Raw genomic sequence first — 23,553 nt, forward strand, 5'->3', positions numbered from 1 at the left:
CTGTTGGAAGATCTGATATTTGCCTATAAATACCTTCTTGTATTCCCTATTCTGCAGAGAACAAACTAAGCCTCTTCTCCTTGTTATTTTTATCTTCTCCTTGCTGGGTTTAATATTTTTTTGTTGTTTCTGTATCTCTTCCCAAGAGGACGAACTCGTTGAATCCTGGGGAATATTCTACCATAGGAAAATATCCTTAAGGACAGTGTCCTCACGCTTCAGGTGTTTTAATTCTGTTCAGGTCTCCGTTCTATTCATTTTTCCTACAGTTTTCGTCCCTTGATCACTCCCATGGAATTGCCTTACCTTTAGGGAAACTTGGGATGACTACTTCGATTACACTTGGCATGCATTGTTACATATGCCCGGTATGTATCATAAATCCTCTCATTGAGCATCTTTTTATTTAAGGAAATCGTTCCAAGGTTGAGCCTGAGAGACCCATTGGGAGACGTAGCTCATGTTGGCATGGCAGGCATAGCTTTCTCGTCTATGTGGTGTGTAACATATGCCCCTCCGTGGACGGCATGGCCTCCTCGTCTATGTGGTGCGCAATGTATCCCCCTCGGTTCATGTGTTGCTTACGCTGCGGCATCCAAACGATCCTAATTAATTGGTGTTAGTTTTGTGTTGGAGTGGTCACCAATAATGGTGGGCGATGAGAGCATGTAGAAGGCAACTAACTAACTAGCTAGCTACCTAGCTGTAGGTTGGGGTTGTTGCAGAGTAGTTAGGGCATGCATGTCACATGTTGCCTCTAGTTATGGGACCATATCGAATATCGATCATACCATCATCGCAGCTGGCTGGTTGGTTGGTCAGGTTACGTAGTTCTTTCAGTAGAAGCCAAGCCAAAAGCAAAGGCACACCATACCATATACCTCACAGTAACTGCAATAGCCACGCTTGCAAGCTAATTCATTCATTAATTAAACGTCATGCATCAAACAGAAGAGTAGTGCTGCTGCCGCTGGCGGCGGCGGCGGTCCCTCCGATGCGTTCACGAGCTGTTGTTGCATCAAACAGAAGAGTAGTGCTGTTGTTGCGGGCGGCGGCGGCGGTCCCTCCCGTACCATCACGAGCTGTTGTTGCATCAAACAGAAGAGTAGTGCTGTTGCCGCTGGCGGAGGAGGTGGTCCCTCCCGTACCATCACGAGCTGTTGTTCCGTGATTTCTTGGGTTTTGTGCACTAACTGGATTCTACAGTACTGCTACGAGCTTCCTCTATACGTGTGTGTATATATATATATATCATCATCATCATCATCATCACTTATATATGTTCATGATGAAGCAGATGATGCAGTACTTCTACTGCAACTCGTGGTCATGGTATTATTATTGGTGGTGGGTGGTGGTGGCGACGGCGGTTTTGGAAGCCGGAGGAGATAGCAGTAGTAGTCGTAATGTGACATACGACGGAAGATCTCTGATCATTGATGGCCAAAGGGAACTGCTCCTCTCTGGTTCTATTCACTATCCTCGCAGCACTCCTCAGGTACCCTCCCTACCCACATATAATTGCTCTCTCTCTCTCTCTCTTCCCTCTCACTCATCCAGAGACTATGAACCTATATTTTTATTCTTGTATTCTGAAGTCACTCAATTTTTTTTTATTTCGATTATATTTTTATCTTTATATTCTCAGTCACTCAAAATTTTCTTTATTTTAACTATATTTTTATTCTTGTATTCTTAAGTCTCCCAAACTTTTATTTATTTCGGTTATATTCTTAAATTTATATTTTTAAATTAATTTAATTCTTTTACTTTGACTTTTTTCATATAACAATCCAAACTTTTTATAATTTTGATTAAACCTTCAAACCTATATTTTTTAATCAATTTAACTCTTATATTTTGATATAAACATAATATAATACGTAATTTATTATCTCATTTTATTCTTTTTTTATACATAAAAATATAGAAATTAAATTGATTCTAAGATGTAAATTTAGAAATATAATTAAAATAATAAAAAATTTAAATAATTATAAAAAAATCAAAATTTATAAATTATATTGATTCAAAATTCAAGTGTAGAGGTGTAATGGAATTGAAAGTACAGGGTTTGGCCCTCACTAATTCATTCATTCATATGATATGCATGCCTGCCACCCACTAAATTCGGTCGACTTACATTACATGGGCCAAAAGGCCTGAAGGTGCCCGGTCCGGCCCCATTAGCATCACCATGCTATTAGGCCCAATCCCCTATAATTTATTTTTTTTAATTTTTATCTAAGTAACTAAGATTCCTGGAAAATCTTATAAAAATATTTGGCCCCTCCCATGATTAATTTTCTTATTTATCTAAAATATATATATATTATGTAGAATAATAAAATATAAATTATATACTGATGTGAATGTTAATTATTATCTATTTTATTAGGGCAAATCTATATTTTTTCTCTTGTATCTTTTATTTTTTTTAATAGTTTAATCTTTTTGTTACTTCAATTACACTTCTAAACTTAATTTTTTAGTTAATTTAATTCTTATACTTTGGTCTTTTTTTCATGTGACAATTTAAATTTTTCGTTGTTTTGATTATACTAATGAATTTGTATTTTTAAGTTAATTTAAATTTTATATTTTTATATGAAAAAAAAGAAAAGTAAAATGACAAAATACACATTACACTCTATAAATGTCGAAGTAATAGGAGTTAAATTGAGTTGAAAATGCATATTCATAAGTGTAATCGAAATAATGAAAAATTTAAATTATTACAAAAAAAAATATCAAAATATAAGGGTTAAATTGACTCGAAATTACAAATTAATTAGTATAATTAAAATAACGAAAAGTTCGAATAGTTACCAAAAAAAAATGTGAAAGTACAATAACAAAAATATATAAGAATTTTTTGTAAATATAATTTTTAATATAAAAAATTATTAAAAATAATTATTCAATCTAAAAATAAATATAAATTCCAAAATACATTCAAATAAATTACAAAAATAAATTCTGGAAAAATTAAAAAATTTCAATTAGAGATAATTTTTTTTAATTTTTAAATAAAAACACGTTTTTAATATTTTTTTAATATTATGAAATGGTCTAAAAATATTTTTAAAATTATAAAAATATTTTTTAATATTTTTAGACATTTTTAAAATAAAAACTTTTGAGCAACGCAAAAACGATTCCCGCGAAACGTTTTTGTACATAGTAGGTAGGCAGCTAGTTTTAAATTGGTTCACGTGGGATGCAGATGTGGCCATATCTGATTGGGAAGGCCAAAGAAGGAGGGGTGGACGTGATTCAAACGTATGTGTTTTGGAACGTCCATGAGCCCCAGCCGGGACAGTACGATTTCAGTGGTAGAAATGATTTGGTGAAGTTCATCAAGGAAATCCAAGCACAGGGCTTGTTTGCTTGCCTCAGAATCGGACCCTTCATTGAGAGCGAGTGGACTTATGGGTACCCTACCTGCCTGTACCTAATTGCTCTCTCTCTCTCTCTCTCTCTCTCTATATATATACATTGGCTTATGCTTAACTGGAGCTGATATATCTGATGGGATTTGGCAGGGGCTTACCATTTTGGCTGCATGATATCCCTGGCATCATCTATCGATCAGATAATGAGCCCTTCAAGGTACTACCTAGCTACTATTTGTTTCTCAACAAGTTGTATACATCACGTCGGCAATCAGAGTTATTGAGGGATATCTAGTATCAATAATTATTGAATGAATATTGATATTGCATACCATATGTTTGATTAAATGCCAGTGACTATCTAAAATAATTCTATGGAAACAACACGCGCTTTTATTTGCATCCTTTTGTTGGTGGTCTCCATCATTAAAACTCCTAGATTATGTAGCTAAATAAAATAAATAGTCACTCAACTTTATACTAAGGTATGAAAAGGTCACTGAACTTCAATTTGTAGGTAAAATATCATTGAATTTCAATTTAATATACAATTCCATAACTACCATCAATTGCCATTAAAAGAAACTAACGAAATGTTGACGTTTTTATACTTTAATGCAAAGTTCAGTCATTTTTTTTTACTTTTGTGCAAAGTTCAATGATCATTTGTGCTATTTAACCATCCACGTTGTTAGCCCTGTCAACATTCCATTAGCCTATTTTAACGATAATTGGCGATAGTTATGAAATTGTATACTAAATTGAAATTCAATGACTTTTTGGATACAAATTGAAGTTTAGTGATCTTTTTATGCCTTAGTGCAAAATTCAGTGATCGTTTATACTATTTAGCCTAGATTATTCCATATGCCAACTAATTACATTCTAATCATAGCCTCAGGACATGATGAAAACCTTTAAGGATTTACTATAAGAAATTATTTTTTTTTCTTTGTGGTGCCAAAACAGTTCACATATTGATGAGATATGGTAGCAATAGCACACATAGCTTAGGGAACCTTAATACTCTTTTAGCATTTTGCCTTGTTTTTCATTAGGATGCTGAAATGGATGCTTGGTTTATATATTAAGGTGACTTTATTAATTCATCATCTTATTTATTTATTGGGGGCAGTTTTTCATGCAAAATTTCACCACAAAGATAGTGAACATGATGAAGTCAGAAGGTCTATATGCTTCACAAGGAGGTCCAATAATACTGTCACAGGTAACGTTAATGAGACAGGGTTTTCTCCTGATAACATATGGCCAAACCCATATTTTTGCTCTCGTATTTTCATTTTTTTTTTGTGTGGCCACCTAAATTTTTCGTTGTTTTAATTACATTATTGGACTTGCATTTTTGAGTCAATTTAACTCCTGTACTTTGACCTTTTTTCATGTTGCAATCCGAACTTTTCGTTATTTCGATTACACCCCTATATTTGTATTTTCGAATCAATTTAACCTCTGTACTTTGACGTGTAAAATAAAAATGTAAAGTGAGATGATCATGGGTGTAAAAAAAAGGTAAAGTGTAAGAGGTTAAATTGACTCAAAAATGCAGGTACATGAGTGTAATCGAAACAACGAAAAGTTTGGATTGGCATCCAAAAAAAAAATCAAAATACAAGAGTTAAATTGACTCGAAAATGCAGATACAGGAATGCAATCGAAACAACGAAAAGTTCAAGTGGTCATACAGAAAAAAAATGTGAAAGTACAGAGGCAAAAATATAGATTTGACCAATAAGATATATTGTCCGCGTTGTACTTCTTTTTCTCTACTGACTATAAATTTGCTAATACAGATTGAGAATGAATATCAAAATATTGAAGCAGCTTTTCATGAAAAAGGACCTTCGTATGTTCGTTGGGCTGCAAGAATGGCAGTTGGACTTCAAACAGGTGTACCATGGATCATGTGCAAGCAAAGTGATGCTCCTGATCCTGTGGTTAGTCCATGGTTCCAGTTAACAACTACTAGAAATAGACTTAACATACCCTTTTATTACTGGCCAAATACATATTTTAGTTCTTGTATTTGTATATTTTTTTCATTTAGATACTCGCACTTTTTGTTGTTTCAATTATACTCTTGAACTATGCAATATTGATTCAATTGCACTCCTAAATTTTTTATTGTTTTAATTATATTTTTAAACTATGCTTAATTCATTATTTTTAACAAATTTGTCAAGATGTGCAATTAACTCGAAATTGCATAGTCAGGGGTGTAATTGAAATAATAAAAAATTCGAGTGTTTAAATAAAAAAAAATGTATAAGCACATAAACTAAAATATATATTTTGCCTTTTATTACTAGCTGATATATATATATATATATATAGTAAACTTCACACTTGCAGATCAATACATGCAATGGAATGAGATGTGGGGAAACATTTGCTGGACCAAACTCTCCAAATAAGCCTTCAATGTGGACAGAGAATTGGACCTCATTGTATGGTTTCGCCAATTAAAGCTCATAAAAGTAAAAGTAGTATTTAGTAGGCTAACAAATATAACAATCATTTTTGTTGCGTTTAATTACCACGTATTACTTATGCTTCATTCCTAATATGAAATATATGATATTGTTTAAAAGAATCTCCATTTGTAGGTGAATAATGGTGCCACACATACACTAGCTGGCTAGTAAACAATTGCTTCTTTTATATTTAAAAACATGATTTTTTTTTACCAAACCTATACTTTTGCCTTTATACTTTCATGTTTTTTTTTTTTTGATGTGGGGCTATTTGAACTTTTTGTTATTTCGATTACACCCTTAAATAATGCATCTTTGAGTAAGTTAACCCTTGTACTTTAATTTTTTTTTTTTTTTTGTGTAGTAACCCGATTTTTTCATTGTTTCGATTACACTCTTGGACCACACATTTTCAAATCAATTTCACACATAAAAAATGCAATTAGACCACGCATTGGTGAGGTATGCAATTGACTCGAAAATACATGGTTTAATAGTGTAATCGAAATAATGAAAAATTTGAGTTGTCACATGAAAAAAATATCAAAGTACAGGATTTAAATTACTAAAAAATGTATTGTTCAAGGGTTTAATTGAAAAAACAAAAAGTTCGAGTAGCCACAAAAAAAAAATATAAAAGTACAGGGGTTAAATTATGGGTTTGACCATTTTTTTTAAGTAATTTAAATTTAAGAACATGTTGAAATGATTGTTTTATTCCATATCCAAATATAGTTTTTCCCCCTTCTGCAGCTACCAAGTATTTGGTGGGTCTCCATACATTAGGTCTGCTCAAGACATTGCATTTCATGTTGCACTCTTCATTGCGAAGAAAGGAAGCTATGTGAACTATTACATGGTACACTTCCTACATGCTACAACTGATGTCAAATAGATTTTACATTGATATAGAAGTTTTCACATGAAACCTGCATAGCTAGTGAAATTTTTCAACTCATATTCTCCCTAATACAATGAACTAAACCAGACTTCTAATCCAGTATCATGGTGGAACAAATTTTGGAAGAAGTGGGGCTGCTTATGTCATGACAAGTTATTACGATCAAGCTCCTCTTGATGAATATGGTGAGTTGTTTGCATTGCACAATTTCATTAAATGAAAGTCATTAAATACTCAAACAAAATAACAATTACAGGATTAATTAGACAACCAAAGTGGGGGCATTTGAAGCAACTTCATGCTGCAATAAAGTCCTGCTCTGTCACTTTGCTGCATGGGGTGCATACTAACTTCTCTCTTGGTCAACTTCAAGAGGTACCCACATGTTAAAAGCTTAACTTTAAATTGATAGATTAAGTTTTACTAGTTACAATAGTAGCAAAGGATGAGTTGTTTGATGTATCATAGGCACATGTTTTCCAAGACGGTTCCGAAGGATGTGTAGCTTTCCTGGTAAACAATGATCCCAGGAAGAATGCAACTGTCCAGTTTCAGAATGCATCATTTGAATTGGTTCCAAAGTCAATAAGCATCCTAGCAGACTGCCGAGATATAATTTTTAATACTGCAACAGTGAGTTCTATTCTTTTATATGTGACTTTTTTCTAAGTAATATGACATTCTTTTTGTTTACTGTCACGCATGTTTAAATAATTCATTTGAAACTAGGTAAATTGGTTATTATTTATTCATCATCATACACACTTGAGCAAATATATGGGGAGAGTTTGAACCCATATTACTTTAGGTCATTCCAATATAATCACATGCACATGCAGCTCTAGGTGAAGTTTTAAAATGACTGGTGAAGTATCCATCAATCCTGCTATACCGTGCTCTAGGAGCTTACTTTAACCCACAGGGAGTTTTCTTTAGTTGAAGAATTAACTTTATCTTCCTCACCTTGAACCACAAATCCTTGTGGTTGCTTAACATATATTTCTTCTTCAAGTACTCCATTTAAGAAAGCTAACTTGACATCTAGTTGATAGATGCTCCATCTTTTTTGAGCAATAAAAGCAATCAAAGCTCTTATAGAGTCTAAGTGACCAACTGGGGCAAATGTCTCAATGTAAACCCCTAGTTGTTGTGAGTAGCCCTTAGCCACGAGCCTTGCTTTATGTTTTTGTGATTTCTTTATTTTCTAGTTGAGTAACTAGTTCTCTTATATTGTTTTTCTTAATCATCATGATCTTTTCTTCCATAGCTCTCTGCCATACTTCTTGCTTTGCAACAACTTTAAAGCTTTTAGACTCGGGTATGGAGAGATTTTATCTCTCATATATCTTCGCTAGGGATCTTGTCCTTTTAGGATTAGATTATGGAGAAGAGTCTTCTTTTGTTGTAAGGAAGCAGTAGTTAGCGTACATGTTGTCTTGTCTTCTAAAGGTGGTTCATTTGCTCAAGGTTGTTGAAGAGTCATGATAAACCTTTTCTTCTTCCCAATTCCAAGCGCTAACTTTGTCAAACTCCATGTCCTGACTAATTATCAACTTCTTTGTCTTCAAGTTGTAGATGCGATAGGCCTCTGACTGTATGTTGTATCCCAAGAAGATACCTCTTTCAGTATTGTGCTCCAACTTGTGTCTCTTTAATTACATCCAAAAATGAGTGTAGCATATACACCTAAAGATTGATATTTTTTGCTGAAGATTTTTTTACCGCTTCAAGCTCAAATAGGAGTCTAATTATCTTGAATGGCCTTTGTTGGACACTTGGCTAATAAATAGACTGCAGTTGTAGACAACTTCAACCTAGAATGCGTTGGGAAGTCCTTTCTCCCTCGTGATAATTTGATTCTTTCTTTTTGACACTCCATTTTGTTATGGAGGGTAGTTGACTGTTAGTTGATGTTCAACCACTCCCTTTTTCAACACAGCTCCTGAACTTTTTAAATATCCCAAATTCTTTTGATTTTTCATGGATAAAATATACTTAGGTTATTTTAGGATTGTCATCAATGAAGAGAATGAAGTACCTATTGTTGTGAGATGGCATTCTCATTGGGTCACAAATATTCATATGTATCATCTCCAATTGCTATTTGGCTCTGTATGTCATTCTAGAAGGAAATTGAAGTCAATGTTGCTTGCCAAGGAGATAACCTTCACATACCTTTCTTTGTCATCAAAACATGGAAGGTCCTTTGTCATATTTTCTTCTAATATAATTGCTTCAGTGTATGGAGGTTGAAGTGTCCAAATCTTCAATGCCAAAGCCATGAATCTTCAATTTTTGCCCTCATGGAAACATTTGAGGCATAATTCCATAGTATATGAAAGCTTCTACTTCCATTCATCTTTACTTGGGCTATCATAAGACCTCCATTTTTCAAGTCATATATAATGCAAGAGTCTTCTTTAAAGTCAATAGCATATCCATTTTGCATCATTTGGCCAATCTTTAGAAGATTTTCTTTTAGGCTAGGTACAAGAAAGATTTCTTTGATAAAATGTGTACCTTTCTTTATCTCGACAGTGATGCTACCTTTGCCTGTTGCATCCATGGAAACTCTATTGCCCATTCAAACATTTAACTTGTATTATTTATCAATTTTGTTGAAGATAGTTTCGTCTCCAATCATGATTGTTAGTCACTATCTAGATACTATTTGACCTTCTTTTTTTCTTGGTAGATTAACTAGCATAGAATAAATGTTTCTCTTTCTCCATTTCTTCAATATAATTGACCTGGTGATTTTTGTTATGGCGTTCCTTCTCAATATGCCTAAATTTTTTGCAATATTGGTATTGTGTCTTTCCAAGATGCCAACAATCTTTCTCTAGGTGACTAGTCTTTTGCAAATGCTACATGGAGCGAATTTACCCTTCTCCCTTTGAGTATTTCTTTAATTTCCCTTGTTTCAAGAATATTCTCCTCCAAAATTGTTTATTCCCCTTCCACCATTTTTTGAATTTTGAGACCTCATCTTGAGCTTAGTTTGAAAGGCTTTTTCTATTATGTCATCATCTTGTCTACTCAACCTTGCTCATAAGCTTCTATAGAGCCCCTTAATTTTATCACTATTAGTGTTGACAGATCTTTTGTTTCTTCAATTGAAGTAACAATGAATCAAACTTCCAAGGAATAGTAATAAGAATTTTTTTCAATAATTCTTTTATTAGTAAGAGTTTCCCTATGGGTTCTCATGATTAATAATTTCTTTCACCCTTAAATAGTAGTTTTTTATGGTCTTAGACTCCTTCATCCTCAATCTTTCAAACTCTCTTCTCAAAGTATGGAGTTTCACGAGATGTACCTTTTCACTGCCTTGGAACTCCTCTTGTAGTGTATCCCAAGTTTCTTTAGCAGTAGTAGCATCAATTACTCTTGGGACTCTACCACTACTTGTTGTATCATGTATAGAGCTTTTGAATCCTTCAAGTATTTCTTTAACTTTATTTTTTGAGCTTCGAAAGGAATTACAATGTACTTCCAAGTTGACGCTCAAAAAATAATAATTTTCTACAGAGAAAATTGGGACAGTGATAGAAGATGATTGAACAGAGTCTATCACGATGGAAGAGTCTTTGGGATAAAATGGAAAAATGGACTTGGACTAGGACTATGAGGGTAATGGACCTATGCTCGATTTACAATTGAATGAGGCTCTAGTACCACTGTTAGAACTCAGAAGGAAGGAGATATTATAGTAGTATTTATTTTAAAAAGGAAGTTGGTTAATTAAGAGGAGTACAAGTAGCAAGATAAGGTAATATATAAATAGAGTGGTTTTATTATGTTGAGAGAAGAGAAAAAAGGTAATGGCTAGAGAAAGAGTATGGCAGTAGGGAATAGAGGAATGGATTGTTTAGGCTTTAATGGTTTTCTCTATCATTACATTGAGAGCACTACATCTATTTGTACTCTTCTTATTTGGCAATGGGTACCACCTTTCACTTCATCACCACAAGATGTGGCTCTCATTTGCAGTTGTAACTTTTCTATGTATTTTAGAATAATATAACTGTGCTGAATAATAATATTTAAATATCTTACATCTACAACTTCTAGATTAGTTTGTAACTTCAACTCTAGACTCTTCTAGAAATTTATGCATCATTATTTTATCAACAATATTAAAATTCCATTCAAAGGATAATGTTTTACTAGGGTTAATGCCCTAAAAAAACAATCCCATTAAATGATTTTTCTTCTACTTGTTTATTACCACTCTTCCCTTAACACTTGCAAATCAAGTAAAACAGTCATACTAGAACACTTTTGGAAATTAGTCAGCTATCTCTTGTTTATACCAAATACTTCACAATTCTCATTATAGCATATGCAAACATTTAGGCATAATGATGGAATTTTACTATAAGTGCACAAAGTTTATTAGTCTTTTGTTAATGTACAGGTGAAAACAAAGTACAACTTTAGGAGGACAACACCAAGTCAAATGTTTAATTCTTCAGAGAGATGGGAAGAATTCAAAGATGTCATTCCAAGCATTTTTGATACCTCAATAAAATCAAATACATTGTTAGAACACATGAATATGACCAAAGATACAACTGACTATCTTTGGTATACTTTCAGGTATGTCATCTATTTTGTTACCTATAATAATGAGGCTAGAGTAATATGTAGGAAAATAGAATTATACACTCAGTTTATCATATATAGGTATCTTCAAAACTCGAATTGCACCGAGCCATTACTTCATATTGAGTCTCGTGGACATGTTGTACACACTTTTGCAAATGATATGTATTCTGGTAAGTTATATGATGCAATTAAAATTAAGTTCCTTTTTTTTTTTTAGTTTTGTACTTTATATTTTGACTTATCTTGTTTATGAGGCTAGGATTATAATTGTGTATTATGAATTTCCATAGATATTGCTATAGGATTAGTTTGAAAAGAATCCTAGTTATTTTAAGTTTTTAGTCTATAAAATAGGGATTATTGATATAAACAAATTTATAATTGAGTTTGCATAAAATAGATTGTTTTCTTTCTAATTTGGTTTGTCTAGCCTCCCTTTGTCGTTAACTTTTGCTTCTTCTACCTTCCCTAATTTCTTTTCTCTATTCTTTCTTTGGTTTCCTTCCTCTTTTACAAAGATTTGAAGTATAATGAAATAAAATAACACAGGAGGGAAGATTTGACCAACTAAAAATAGTGGGGATGGGAGTCGACTGTGAGGGTTTCTAGGAAGGGGACGACAGGCAAAAAGAGTAAATTGTAATTAAAGGTTGGAATGATGAGGGGAGGTTGAAAGATGCTCTTACACTAAGCGAGTATCGCAAGAGATTCATTTAGTTTTCAAAAACATGTAAATGTAGTGAAACATTTTTCAAAAACATGTAAATTTAGTTTTCATTTAGTTCTCACGGCTCTATATGGTATCTTTGGATAAAGGAAAGTGGGTGGCAAAGTTGGGGTTCTGGTTGAATAATAGGTGGTTTTGGTGTGTTAACTAGAGGAGGCTGCTACATGAAAGGGAAGAGTCTGCCCAAGTTGAGTTGCTGAGGGTTATTTCTCAAGTTCATCTAGTAAGTGGAATGGGGGATCGGGTGTTTTTGGTCATTTGAGGGGGCTAGTTCTTTTTCAAGCCACTCTTTTCATGAGAGGTTTTATTCATTGTTGTTTGGATCCGATGTTCCCTTAGTCAATTTTGTGGCTACTCGTGTTTGGGGCAGTTTGGCTCCTCCAAAGGTGGAGTTGTTTGTGTGGTTGGTCATTTGGGAGAAAATTAACACCAAGGATAATCTAGGTAGGAAAGGGATTCTGCAGGGGGATGATCTGCTTTGTGTGTTTTGTAGCTCTGTTCCGGAGTCTGTTGACCACCTCTTCATTTACTGTGAGATAGCCTTGTGTTTGTGGCAGCAGATTTTTAGGTGGTGGGGTTATGCGTGGGTTTGTTCGAGCTTGGTTGGGGGGCTATTTGATCAATGGGATTTTTTTGCTTGGGGTAAAGTACAAAGGGAGATTTGGAAGTCTCTTTTGTATGCAGTGCTATGGACAGTGTGGCGAGAGCGGAACAGGGTAGTCTTCAAAGATCAGGGAGCTGTTGTAGTTGATCTCTTTAACTTGGTGCTGGCCAGGTTAGTGGCTTGGGTTAAGGCGGTGGAGCCATCTTTCCCTTTTTCAATGGACCAGGTCATCACGTTTGCTTCGTCTCTTGGCTGATAAGTTCCTCTCACTCTTCTAGGTTGGTTGGTTGTGAAGTTTGATTGGGTTCACTTAGTCTTTCCTAATGCTGGTGTTTGGGGGGGGGGGGGGTAGTTTTTTTTGGGGCTTTTTTTTTTTTTGTTGGTGGGTGGGGCTGGTTTTTTTTCTAATGTTTGTTGTACTACTCTTTTGGTTACATTAATAACATATCAGTCCTCACCTATTTAAAAAAAAAATGTAAATGTAGTGAAAATTGAATAAAATTTCTTGCTAACTCAGTTATTTCAGCCATGTGTATATATTTTCATTCAAAATGAAAAACCATAATGGTAACTATTATCTTATGGAGAGACATTGCTGGTTGTTCCTTGTGCCTAGTCTTGAACTCTTCCGTCCTCTTCCTAGAGCTCGTTCGTGCCTCCTTCACGAACAACTCCTTTTATGTTTTCCCTTAGCTGACCAAGCCTCTTTCACAAGTGTGAAAGCCCAAGTTAGTCAACACCAAAAGCAGCCACTAGAACCCTTTACCAGTTAATTGTGCTAGACGAGACCGATTAAAGGTGATGAGAAAATGGTTATGATTCTTAAGAGAAGAAGTTCATTTAATGAGCGAGGGTTAAAGAAGGAGAAAGAATAACAATAAGAATGAGGGAAAAATATGGAGAAGGCTGGAGCAAGAAGAAAAGAAGACAGCAAAAACAAAATATGCTACTTCTATCGAGAGAATGTCAATTTAAAAACTGATAGCTTTCTTGCTTATGGAGACAATCTCTATTTCCCTCCCATTTAGTCTTATTCATCTTTCCCTTCATTTAATGCTTTTTTGACAGATAAGATGGAAGAATGACCTCGTTTTCGAAATCCCACTGAATAAAATTGTCGATTGTTTCTGAAGGCTGGTTAACAGTTCCTCAAACTTATCCAATAGGCAACCGATTTGAATAACTGGTCGACAAGTTTTTGTCTTCCATTAAAAATTTCATCTAATTGCACTTAGGCCCACTATTAACTCTTCCATTAACTCGTAATGGAACTTAAACTCCCTGGTAACTCCTTAACAGCATGCCCGTTAACCCTTAACAATATCCCCGTTAACTCTTAATGATACTTTGACCACCTAATAACTCTTAACAATATTCAACATCATTAACTCTTAATGATGATCAAGAACATGCCAGCTAAGTATCACTAATTTAGTGCTTTGCTTTTTAGGTGTGTGTCCTTCTAGATTTACTGCCAAATAACAATCAGGAAATGTCAAACCCCTTTGATGTTGATTGAACTCTTCGACCTATTTTGAAAATCTTTCCATCTTCTCAAAACAACACCAAAGGTCTTGAGTGACAACTAGCATTATATCAAAACGATCCTATAAGACAATGAAGTTAAACTTCATGTGATCTTATTTTGGCTAACGATTACTATGTAATACAATCCTTCTATTAACTAACATCTCAACTGAGAGAGAGCCAACTTGATGACTGTGCCAAGATCTAATTTGGTGTGATTGAGATGACACATCAGAAACTATTTTCTGATCATTCATACCTTAGCCAAGGCTTTTACCAATCAACCACCTACAAAGATCGCATAGGATGTTCACTTCGCGCTAGAGGTTAATGGATCCTATCTAGCAATCACCTGACTCCAACACTAGTAGAAGAGAGACCACACAGTAAATATTCCCACCTCGCAATTGGATGGTTTTGCTCATCAATTGTTGCCTAATTATAACAATTAAATTTCTTTGTCTTAGGGAACAACTTAGGAAGAGTCCAGACAGAGTCACAAGGTCCAGGGGCACCACAAGAGGGACAAGTGTCGGGTTCAATCCGTTGTCCTGGAGAGCCAAGAGGACACTGGGAGTCTTCGAGTGACTACTGGGAGTCTCCAAGGGCCTTGCTCCCCAGAGGGTCTTCGGATGGTTGTTCTTCCGCAGGGTCTCTGGAAGGGTTTGCAACACAGAGACAATTAGAAGGCACACGGGGATCTTCCCTACGCGAGTCCTCCGATGCCTAAGTTAGACAATGGTGTCTTGAAGAATGAGTGTGAATGTATGTATGATGGATGTTGTATGTATGCTCCAGATGGGAGTCTTCCGAAGGGTTCTGTGTGGTTTGGAGTCTAAGCCTTCGGATCTTGAGTCTATTTGAGAGAGAGTCTCTAAGAGTTCGAGCCAAAAGGTCCTTCTATTGTGGAATGGGCGAGTATTTATAGATATTTGGTGGTGGGGTCCACATGACACGTGGCATGCTGATATGAGTCTCCCAACTCTTCAAGGAAACTACATTAGAGGAGGCTAGAGGGTTTGGAGGTATCTTCAGGGTTGAAGTCCCCCAATGAGTATCCTTCAGATGGGTCCGAAGACTCTTCGGAGCCATCGGATGGCTTGGGCCCAAGAGACTCTGAATGAGTCTTGGGCTTTGGAAATGCTAAGGTTGGACCTCCCTAGAGACTCTCCGGAGGCTATGAGAGACTCTTATCTCGGAAAACTCTTTAGGGTCATCCGCATCTTCGGCCTACCCAGAATATTTTTAGGGATTTTAGGATTTTTGGCTTTGATTTTCCTAGGGCACCCCATAACACCAGTAAATCTCTAACACCAACATACAAGACAACTATGTTACCTCAAGTCTAAGGACCAATTACACAATCACAGCTAATAACAGATCATTAATCCTCTCAACCATGTAATTTGTTATTCACGTCGCATTCAGTAGATGTTCAACCAACATCCACCCACATGTTCACTATTTGTGTCTCATGCAATATGGCATGTGACTTACCATCCTTTATCATTCGTATCTCATAGTAATTAAAGGTAATAAACCATGTGCTAATCCATAATTGATAAATCAAAGCCCCCATTTGAGAAATCTAAGGGCTAGGAACACTTTAATAAATCTTGTATTAAAGTACATCGCTATAATATTCTTAACAACTTAAGAATGAGGTCTTCAACAAGAGATTTAAGAACTTATTCATATAAAACTGGAAATGTATGAATGAAGACATGACCATTTTATTAATTTGCAAGAATAAATCATATTGACCAACATATGTCATATAAATCTAGCGTTAGGGCCTATCACTAACAGAGGTGGTCGATAAGGACGAACAAGAGGGGATTAGAGAAGAGTTAACAGCAAAATTACCTAGGGTTTCTAGGGCTTGTGCTAGAGAGAAAGCTTTCTCTAGATTGATTGTTCAAGTAGGAGAAAAAAGTCAGATAGGTAGCTAAGGTTGCACTTAATTTCAAAGGGTTAAACAAAAAGATAATAAGGTCTTGATTAAAGGACTCTAATTCTAATACCCCGTATTATATGCTTTTTTTTAGTTTAAGGAGGATTGAGGGTAAGTTAAATTTTGAGTATTACATGATCCTTTTTAGTTTGAGGAGGAAAAGGTAAACTTTGAAGGGCTTGAGTGGACCCTAAAGGTGGACCTAAGAATATTCTAAGAATTCTTGAGGGTCCAAGAAATATAAGGATTAAAAGTTTAAGGTTGAAATGGAAAATTAATAAATCTTGAAATATTCTATAAGGGTATTTAAGAAAGTTTTGGAAATCTTTTGGGTTTAAGTAAAATAAAGGAAACCAAGAGGGGATTCAAGTGGAATTCTTAGGGTTCATGAGAGATCATTTAAATTAAAGTGAGAATAAAGGAAATTGGAGGGCTAATGTGTGATTTAGCCACAATTATATATATATATATATACGCAGAGGGGTTGTTTCTCAATCATTCTTTTTGAAAATTCGAGAACATAAAGGAAGAAAGAAATCTTCACCAAGGCTTCACCACTTGTGAGCAAGGATGCTGAAGAAGATGGAAGAAGAAGTCTCATCGAATGAAGCTCTGATGCAGAATAGAAGAGAACTTTGGCAAGGGCTTTCTCCACTTCACAATGAGCTTTGATTTGTTGAAAAAGGTTCCTAGGGTCGAGTATTGATCATGCATGTGCTGATTTGAGGATGAAAAACTACACTTTGTTGGAAGTTCTAATGAGAGGAATAAACTTCCATGATTTCATTAATCAGTGGGATGTAAAAATATACACAAAAACTCCTAAGAAAACTCCTACAATTTAGGATTATATTACAACAACATATTTTTAGATTAGGGATTAGGTTAACTTCAGGATTTCCTTATCTGATTTTAAGGAACATCATTATCTTTTTATCTTGAATTCTTTGTTATCTCTTTACATCTTTATCTCCACCATCTTCTCTCGTTTATTTCTCGTGTAAAGCTTGAATTGTTTCTCTTTTATCTCTCCAACATTCCCCCTCAAGCTGGTGAATAGGTATCCATCATTCCCAGCTTGCCTTTAATAGATTCAAATCCTTACTTTTGCATAGCTTTAGTAAGGATATATGTTTCTTGAAACTCAGTAGGAATATAAGTGACACTTATACCTTCTCTCTCAATCTCTTGCTTGACAAAGTGTCAGTTAATTCTCACGTTTTTTATCCGATTATGTTGAACCGGATTATTTACAATGCTAATTGCCAACTTAATGTCACTATAAAGTACGTATTTTTGGAGAGGATACTGGTAGGTGTAAGTCTTCCATCATTTTTTCCACCCAAATCAGTTCACATAGCCCTTGTGCAATAGCCTTATACTCTGCTTTTGCACTGCTTCTTGCCACCATTGACTGCTTCTTACTTGTCCAAGTTACCAAATTCCCCCATAATTTTGTACAAAATCTGAATGTAGATCTATTGTCTTCAACAGAACCAGCCCAATCAGCATCTACAAATGCTTTTATTCCTCTATCTTGACTTTTTTTAAACAAGAGTCCTTTTTCCGGGGTACCTTTTAGGTACCCTAGAATATGATAAGCAACCTCAAGATGTCTTCTTGTGGGAGAATGCATGAACTGACTCACTATGCTTACAACATATGCAATGTTAGGTCATGTGAGTGATAGGTAGATCAACTTCCCCACTAACAGCTGATATCTTCCCTTATCTACTTGGTACTCTCTTCTGTTGTCTTCTTTATTCTTCCAATTAGGCTCTAAGGGAGTACTAGTAGGTTTACAACCAAGTTTACCAGTTTCTTTAGCAAATCAAGTGTATACTTCCTTTGAGATATAAATATCCCTTCCTTGCTTCTTGCTACTTCCATCCCCAAGAAGTATTTTAATTCTCCTATATCTTTTATTTCAAATGTAACCCTTAGTTGCCCTTTTAGGTTTCCAATCTCCATAACACTATCCCCAACGATGATAATGCCATCCACGTAGACAATAAGGATTGTCTTTCTGCCATCAGCTTCAATTTTTGTAAAAATGATATGATTGTATGCCCTTGTTTGTATCCTTGCTAAATAAGAGCGTTACTGAATTGCTTGAACCAAGCCCTTGGGGACTGCTTAAGGCCGTATAAAGACTTCTTTAACTTGCATACCTTTTCTCTTGTACTTTTTGTCTAAAAACCTGGGGGTATCCTCATATATATTTCTTCTTCCAACTCCCCATTTAGGAATGCCTTCTTGATGTCCAACTAATGTAACCTCCAATCCAGATTAACAGCCAATGAGAGTAAAATTCGGATAGAATTAAGCTTGGCCACTGGAGCAAAAGTTTCTTCATAATCAAGCCCTTGGCTTTGGGTAAACTCTTGGGCTACTAATCTTGCCTTGTACCTATCAATGTTTCCATTTGAGTTGTACTTTACTATGAAAACCCATTTACTGCCAATAATGTTCTTCCCATCTGGTAGATAGATAATATCCTAGATTTTATTAGCTTCTAGGGCATGCATCTCATCCATTACTGTTGCTTTCCATTTCTCATCTTGCAATGCATGATATATATCCTTTAAGGATTACTATATCATCAATGTTGGTCGTGAAGGCCTTGAATTGTGGGGATAGCTTTGAATATCCCACATAATTTGAAATAGGATGTTTAGTAGATGATCTCACCCCTTTCTTTAGTTTGATTAGAATATCAAGATCATCAGAGTTGTTAGTTGCCAACCTTTTCATATTGCTATTGTCATTAGTTTTTGGACATATCTCTGGATTAGACAATGGGTTTGGCTGAGGGGCATGGGCCTTGGCCTTCTAGAATATACCAAAGTAGGTATTGAAATTTGAGTAAAAGGTTGAGGTTCAAGGACTGATTCAGTAACAAGTGGAGTTTTTGAAGTTGAGATCATAGGTAGAGACAAAGTGGAATCCCAATGTTCCTCTGCATTAGGTACTTGCCCTGCAGAGAGGTGGTGTGAAAAAATGGTTGATGTTCAAGGAAGGATACGTCACAAGATACAGTAAGTTTTTGGGTAGAAGGGTGGTAGCATTTGTATCTATTGTGCCATAAAATTTGTCAAGCGTCCACCTAAGGATGTTTTAAATAAATAAATGCAAGTGGGCATATTTTTAATGATTGAATCCAAGTGGGAATTTTTTTTTTCCAAGAATAAATCATGAATAAATAGCAAGAGAATAATTAATAATGTGAATAATCATGGTTTTGAGGGCAAAATTGTCCAAGGGAAAAAGTGGCATATTCTCCTATAAATAGCACACTAAAATGAACAGTGTGGACTTTTGGCACGATTCCCAAAGAATAGGATTTTCTCTCGGCCCACACAATCTCTCGACGACATTGTCTCTCGGCAAGGCATGTCTTGCGGCAATCACATCCTTGCTACAAGGCACAAGCCTCTCAACAACACATTATTGCGGCAGTCACATCCTTGCAACAAGGCACATTCCTCTCGGCAATTGCATGGTTCCCTCGACAGTCTTGTCGTAATGTTCCTCTCAGTAGTCTAGTGGTTCTCTCGGCAATCTTGTTGCAATATTTCTCTTGTCACACTCATATTCCTTTTGGCAATTGTTGATTTCTCTCGGTAGTGAACCCGCAAGCGACACGTGGCAGCGCCTTGGCACTCACATCCTTGCGACACAGTCATATTCCTTTCAGCAACTATTGATTTCTCTCGACAGTCTCTTTCTCTCAGCAATGAACCCCCAAGCGACACATGGCAACACTTAGCCTTTCTCTGCATTTTCTCTTGACAGTCTCTTTTTCTTGGCAGCGAACCCGCGACCAACACGTGGTAGCTCCTTGGCCTCTTTCCGCATTTTCTCTTGGCAGCAAACTCGCGAGCAACACATGGCAGTGCCTTGGCCTCTTTCTACATTTTCTCTCGGTAGTCTCCTCTCAACAGCACACCCGCGGGCAACATGTGGCACGCTGGAAGTTCTCTCCACAATTGCATGCTCTCTCTGCACCCTCATGCCCCACGTGCGACTCATGCACTCCCTCCCGCGCATGCTGCATGGCCACACACCCCCCCCCCCCCCACCCCCCCCTTTGTCCATGTGGCGCCCCCAAAAGCGGCCATGTGTTAGCGCTGCAAAATTAAACCCAGCGCTACTTGCCGCCTAGCTCGAACTTGCACCTCCAGCTGCCTAAGCTCCCTCGCGCGAGCATGCGACCCTCCACTTGCAAGCCTCCTCACTAATATATGTGCACAAGTTAATTTTATAGTAAATGGCCTCAGGGTTTCTGGAATTACACTTAGACTCCGAAACTTCCCTAAAGCTATCAATCACCTCCCCACTCTCATATCACATCCCGCATGCATGCCATCCTAGGTGGGCCTTCTCAGCTAAGCTGCGTGCTTGCCCTAAAGCTCTCTTTTAAATTAGGTTACACGTGAAAACCCCATACACTATGTAGTGTATTACAATCTCTAATGAGGAATAATCCCTCTCAAAAGCGACATGCTAAATTCAGAATAATAAACAACACCTGGAGGCATCCTCCAACAGCTCGGAATTCTTCTCAGGCTGGCTCCGGCAACTCATCGTAAGACCCACCTTCTCCCAAAGGACTTTCTAGGCCACTTAGTCCTCCGAGGGGATTTGTCTTAAGCCCATCCGAATTAGACTAAAGAGCACTATCCTCACGCTCACCACGTGTATGTTCATCCCCAATATTTGGTAAAGAGCACTATAAATGGCCCCTCTCTCATTGGGAAAGGTACATCTTTATATTCATTAATGGCATACTTTATTTATTACACACCCGATGGAACATCCACTAGTTCCCCTGGATGATTATTTTCCTTCACATACTGACTTAAATATCGGAGGGCACACGCGGGGTAAGGAATCCCCGCGTGCCTTCTAACTTGTTCCTGTGAACACAATTATGCCCTAGCACATGGGAAGATACCCTCGGACAAACTGATTCCCTATTGAATATACACCCGGCATACATTTCCACAAGCAGACACCTGCCAGCTATTCACCTACCTTTGCCACGACTCCAGTGTTCCCGTATCACAAATCTCAATTGTTGTATTTTTGACAACAACAGTATCCTTGTTAAATAGGAGAATAGCCAATAAATATTCATTTGAGAGCTTTAGGTTCAAGTTTAAATTGAGAAGGTTGATACTTATGTACAAACACAATGCATTCAAACACTTTAGGTGACAAAGAGTTTAGCACCCTTGTATGATGGGGATAAAAATCAAGAGGACACTCAAAGGGGTTCTGAAGCCAAGAACTTTGAGGGGAAGGCGATTAATAAGGTAGGAGAATGTTAGAACAGCTTCCCCCCAATATGTATTAGGAACCAAGCTTGTGAACATAAGTGCCCTTGTAGTCTCAAGGAGGTGACAGTTTTTTCTTTCTGCCACCCTATTTTGTCGGGGATTGTGAAGGCATGAGCTTTGATGAAGAATGCCATGTCTAGCTAGATAATGACTGAAATCATTGGAAAAATATTCCCTGCCATTATCTAATCTAAAAACATCGATTGAGGTTTGAAAGACATTGTTTATCATTAGATAAAACCATTTAAACACAGCATAGGCTTCAGATTTGTCTTTCATTAGGAACACCCAACTAACCCTTGTATGGTCATCAATAAATGTGATGAACCATCGAGTATTAGACAAATTAGGAGTCCTTGCTAGTCCCCAAATGTCACTATGAATAAGATAAAATGGCTTTATAGGCTTGTATTCATGAGATGGATAAGAACTTTTGGTTTGTTTAGCAAGGATGCATTGTTCACAATGAAACAAATGGCTTCTTTTATTAATAAAAAGATAGGGATACAAAACTTTGAGATAACTAAAACTAGGGTGCCCTAAACACTGGTGCCATAACATAAGTTCAAAATTTGAAATAGTAGACAAGGAGGATTGGCTTTGTGACCTAGATCCAAGGGGTAGTCCACTCTTTGATATATAATAGAGGCCTCTTTTCTCCTCAACACTGCTAATTGTCTTCCCCGAAAATAGGTCCTGAAATTCACAATAGGAAGGAAAAAATGTCACCAAACACTTCTCTTCTTTGGTTAATTTACTCACAGACAGTAGATTGCACTTTAAATTAGGAACATATAGGACTGACTTCAGATTTAGACCTGCCACAACAGCTGTACCTTTTCCTTGAGCCATGGCTATAGTACCATCAGCCATTGAGATGGTTCGACCTTGAGAACAAGGTTCATAGGCTGAACCTCAAGGGATTTAGTCATGTGATATAAGGCACCTTTGTCGATTATCCAAGAATCTATAGGAAATTTAAAGAAGATTAGAGAATGTCTAAGTGTACCTTGTTTAGCAAGAGACATTACTGGGTTAGGGGCTTTTGTTGTCTTAGGTTTGGTCACCTAGGTTTGGCTTAACAATTGCTGTAAGATCTCCAATTGATTTGCAGATAAAATCATATTGGTTGATTTTCTAGTCTCCCCTTCTCCCCTGTAGGTTGTTTGATTTCCTTTCTTCTAATTTTTAGACTTTCAATTTGCTGGTTTTCCATGTATTTTCCAGCAAGTTTCCTTTATGTGATATGGCTTATTGTAGTGGTCACACCATAGCTTGTCTTTCTGGGGCTCTTCCTTGGGTGGATTCGATAGTTTTATGCTTGAGGAGACCAAGATTGATGTTTGTGAACTTGCATCAGAATTGGACATCCCTGAAGGATTTAACATCACCCTTTTTTTGCTCTTTTCTCTCTTGACTTCTACAAAGACTTCCCTTATTGATGGAAAGGGTTTGGTTCCAAGCAACCACCCTCTTTACTTCATCAAGATCAGTATTAAGTCCATGCAAAAAATCAAACACTCTCCTTTTCCATTTAATCTCATGGAATAGATCCATCTCCTGCCACAACTTAGTTAAAGTATTGTAATATTCAGTAACTGAACTATTACCTTGTCTTGTTGTCTGAATTGTAGACCAAATCTGAAAACTTTGAGCTATATTTTCCATGTCAAAGTAGATTTCTTGCATAGCTTCCTAAATCTCTTGAGTTATCTTGTAGAATAGATAAGTCCTTTCAATCTTTGGTTCCATAGAATTGACCAGCCATGTCATCACAATAGAGTTTTCAGCCTCCCACACACCATAGTTTGTTGAATCTATGCTTGGCTTAGAGGTTGTCCCTGTTAGGTAACCAACCTTGCCTTTTCCCTGGATTACCAACAAAACTGATTGGAACCATTCTCTAATGTTGTTTCCATTCAACTTATGCTAAGTGATCTTGAGGGAATAGCTATCCAGGGTGATTGGAGATGGTGGAACTTGAGTATTCCTTGCTGGAG

The 23,553-nt window shown here is 36.3% G+C and overlaps 1 protein-coding gene across 2 annotated transcripts in view; it reads left to right on the top strand.

The window, feature by feature from the left end:
* Positions 1–1,273: 1,273 nt before the first annotated feature.
* The window catches only part of LOC127805046 (beta-galactosidase 6), a 33,368-nt gene continuing 11,088 nt past the window's right edge, over positions 1,274–23,553 (top strand). The window contains exons 1-12 of one of the 2 annotated variants that reach the window (XM_052342220.1): positions 1,274–1,498; positions 3,227–3,450; positions 3,546–3,612; positions 4,531–4,623; positions 5,207–5,350; positions 5,766–5,860; positions 6,641–6,746; positions 6,889–6,973; positions 7,045–7,163; positions 7,257–7,421; positions 11,209–11,390; positions 11,478–11,569. In XM_052342220.1, the coding sequence (XP_052198180.1) occupies positions 1,280–1,498; positions 3,227–3,450; positions 3,546–3,612; positions 4,531–4,623; positions 5,207–5,350; positions 5,766–5,860; positions 6,641–6,746; positions 6,889–6,973; positions 7,045–7,163; positions 7,257–7,421; positions 11,209–11,390; positions 11,478–11,569 (1,591 nt within the window). In that variant the 5' untranslated portion in view covers positions 1,274–1,279. The remainder of the gene's footprint in view (positions 1,499–3,226; positions 3,451–3,545; positions 3,613–4,530; positions 4,624–5,206; positions 5,351–5,765; positions 5,861–6,640; positions 6,747–6,888; positions 6,974–7,044; positions 7,164–7,256; positions 7,422–11,208; positions 11,391–11,477; positions 11,570–23,553) is intronic. The other variant, XM_052342221.1, reaches the window with a different exon arrangement.

This window comes from Diospyros lotus, chromosome 6, assembly GCF_014633365.1.
Source record: "Diospyros lotus cultivar Yz01 chromosome 6, ASM1463336v1, whole genome shotgun sequence".
Taxonomy (NCBI): Eukaryota; Viridiplantae; Streptophyta; class Magnoliopsida; order Ericales; family Ebenaceae; genus Diospyros; species Diospyros lotus.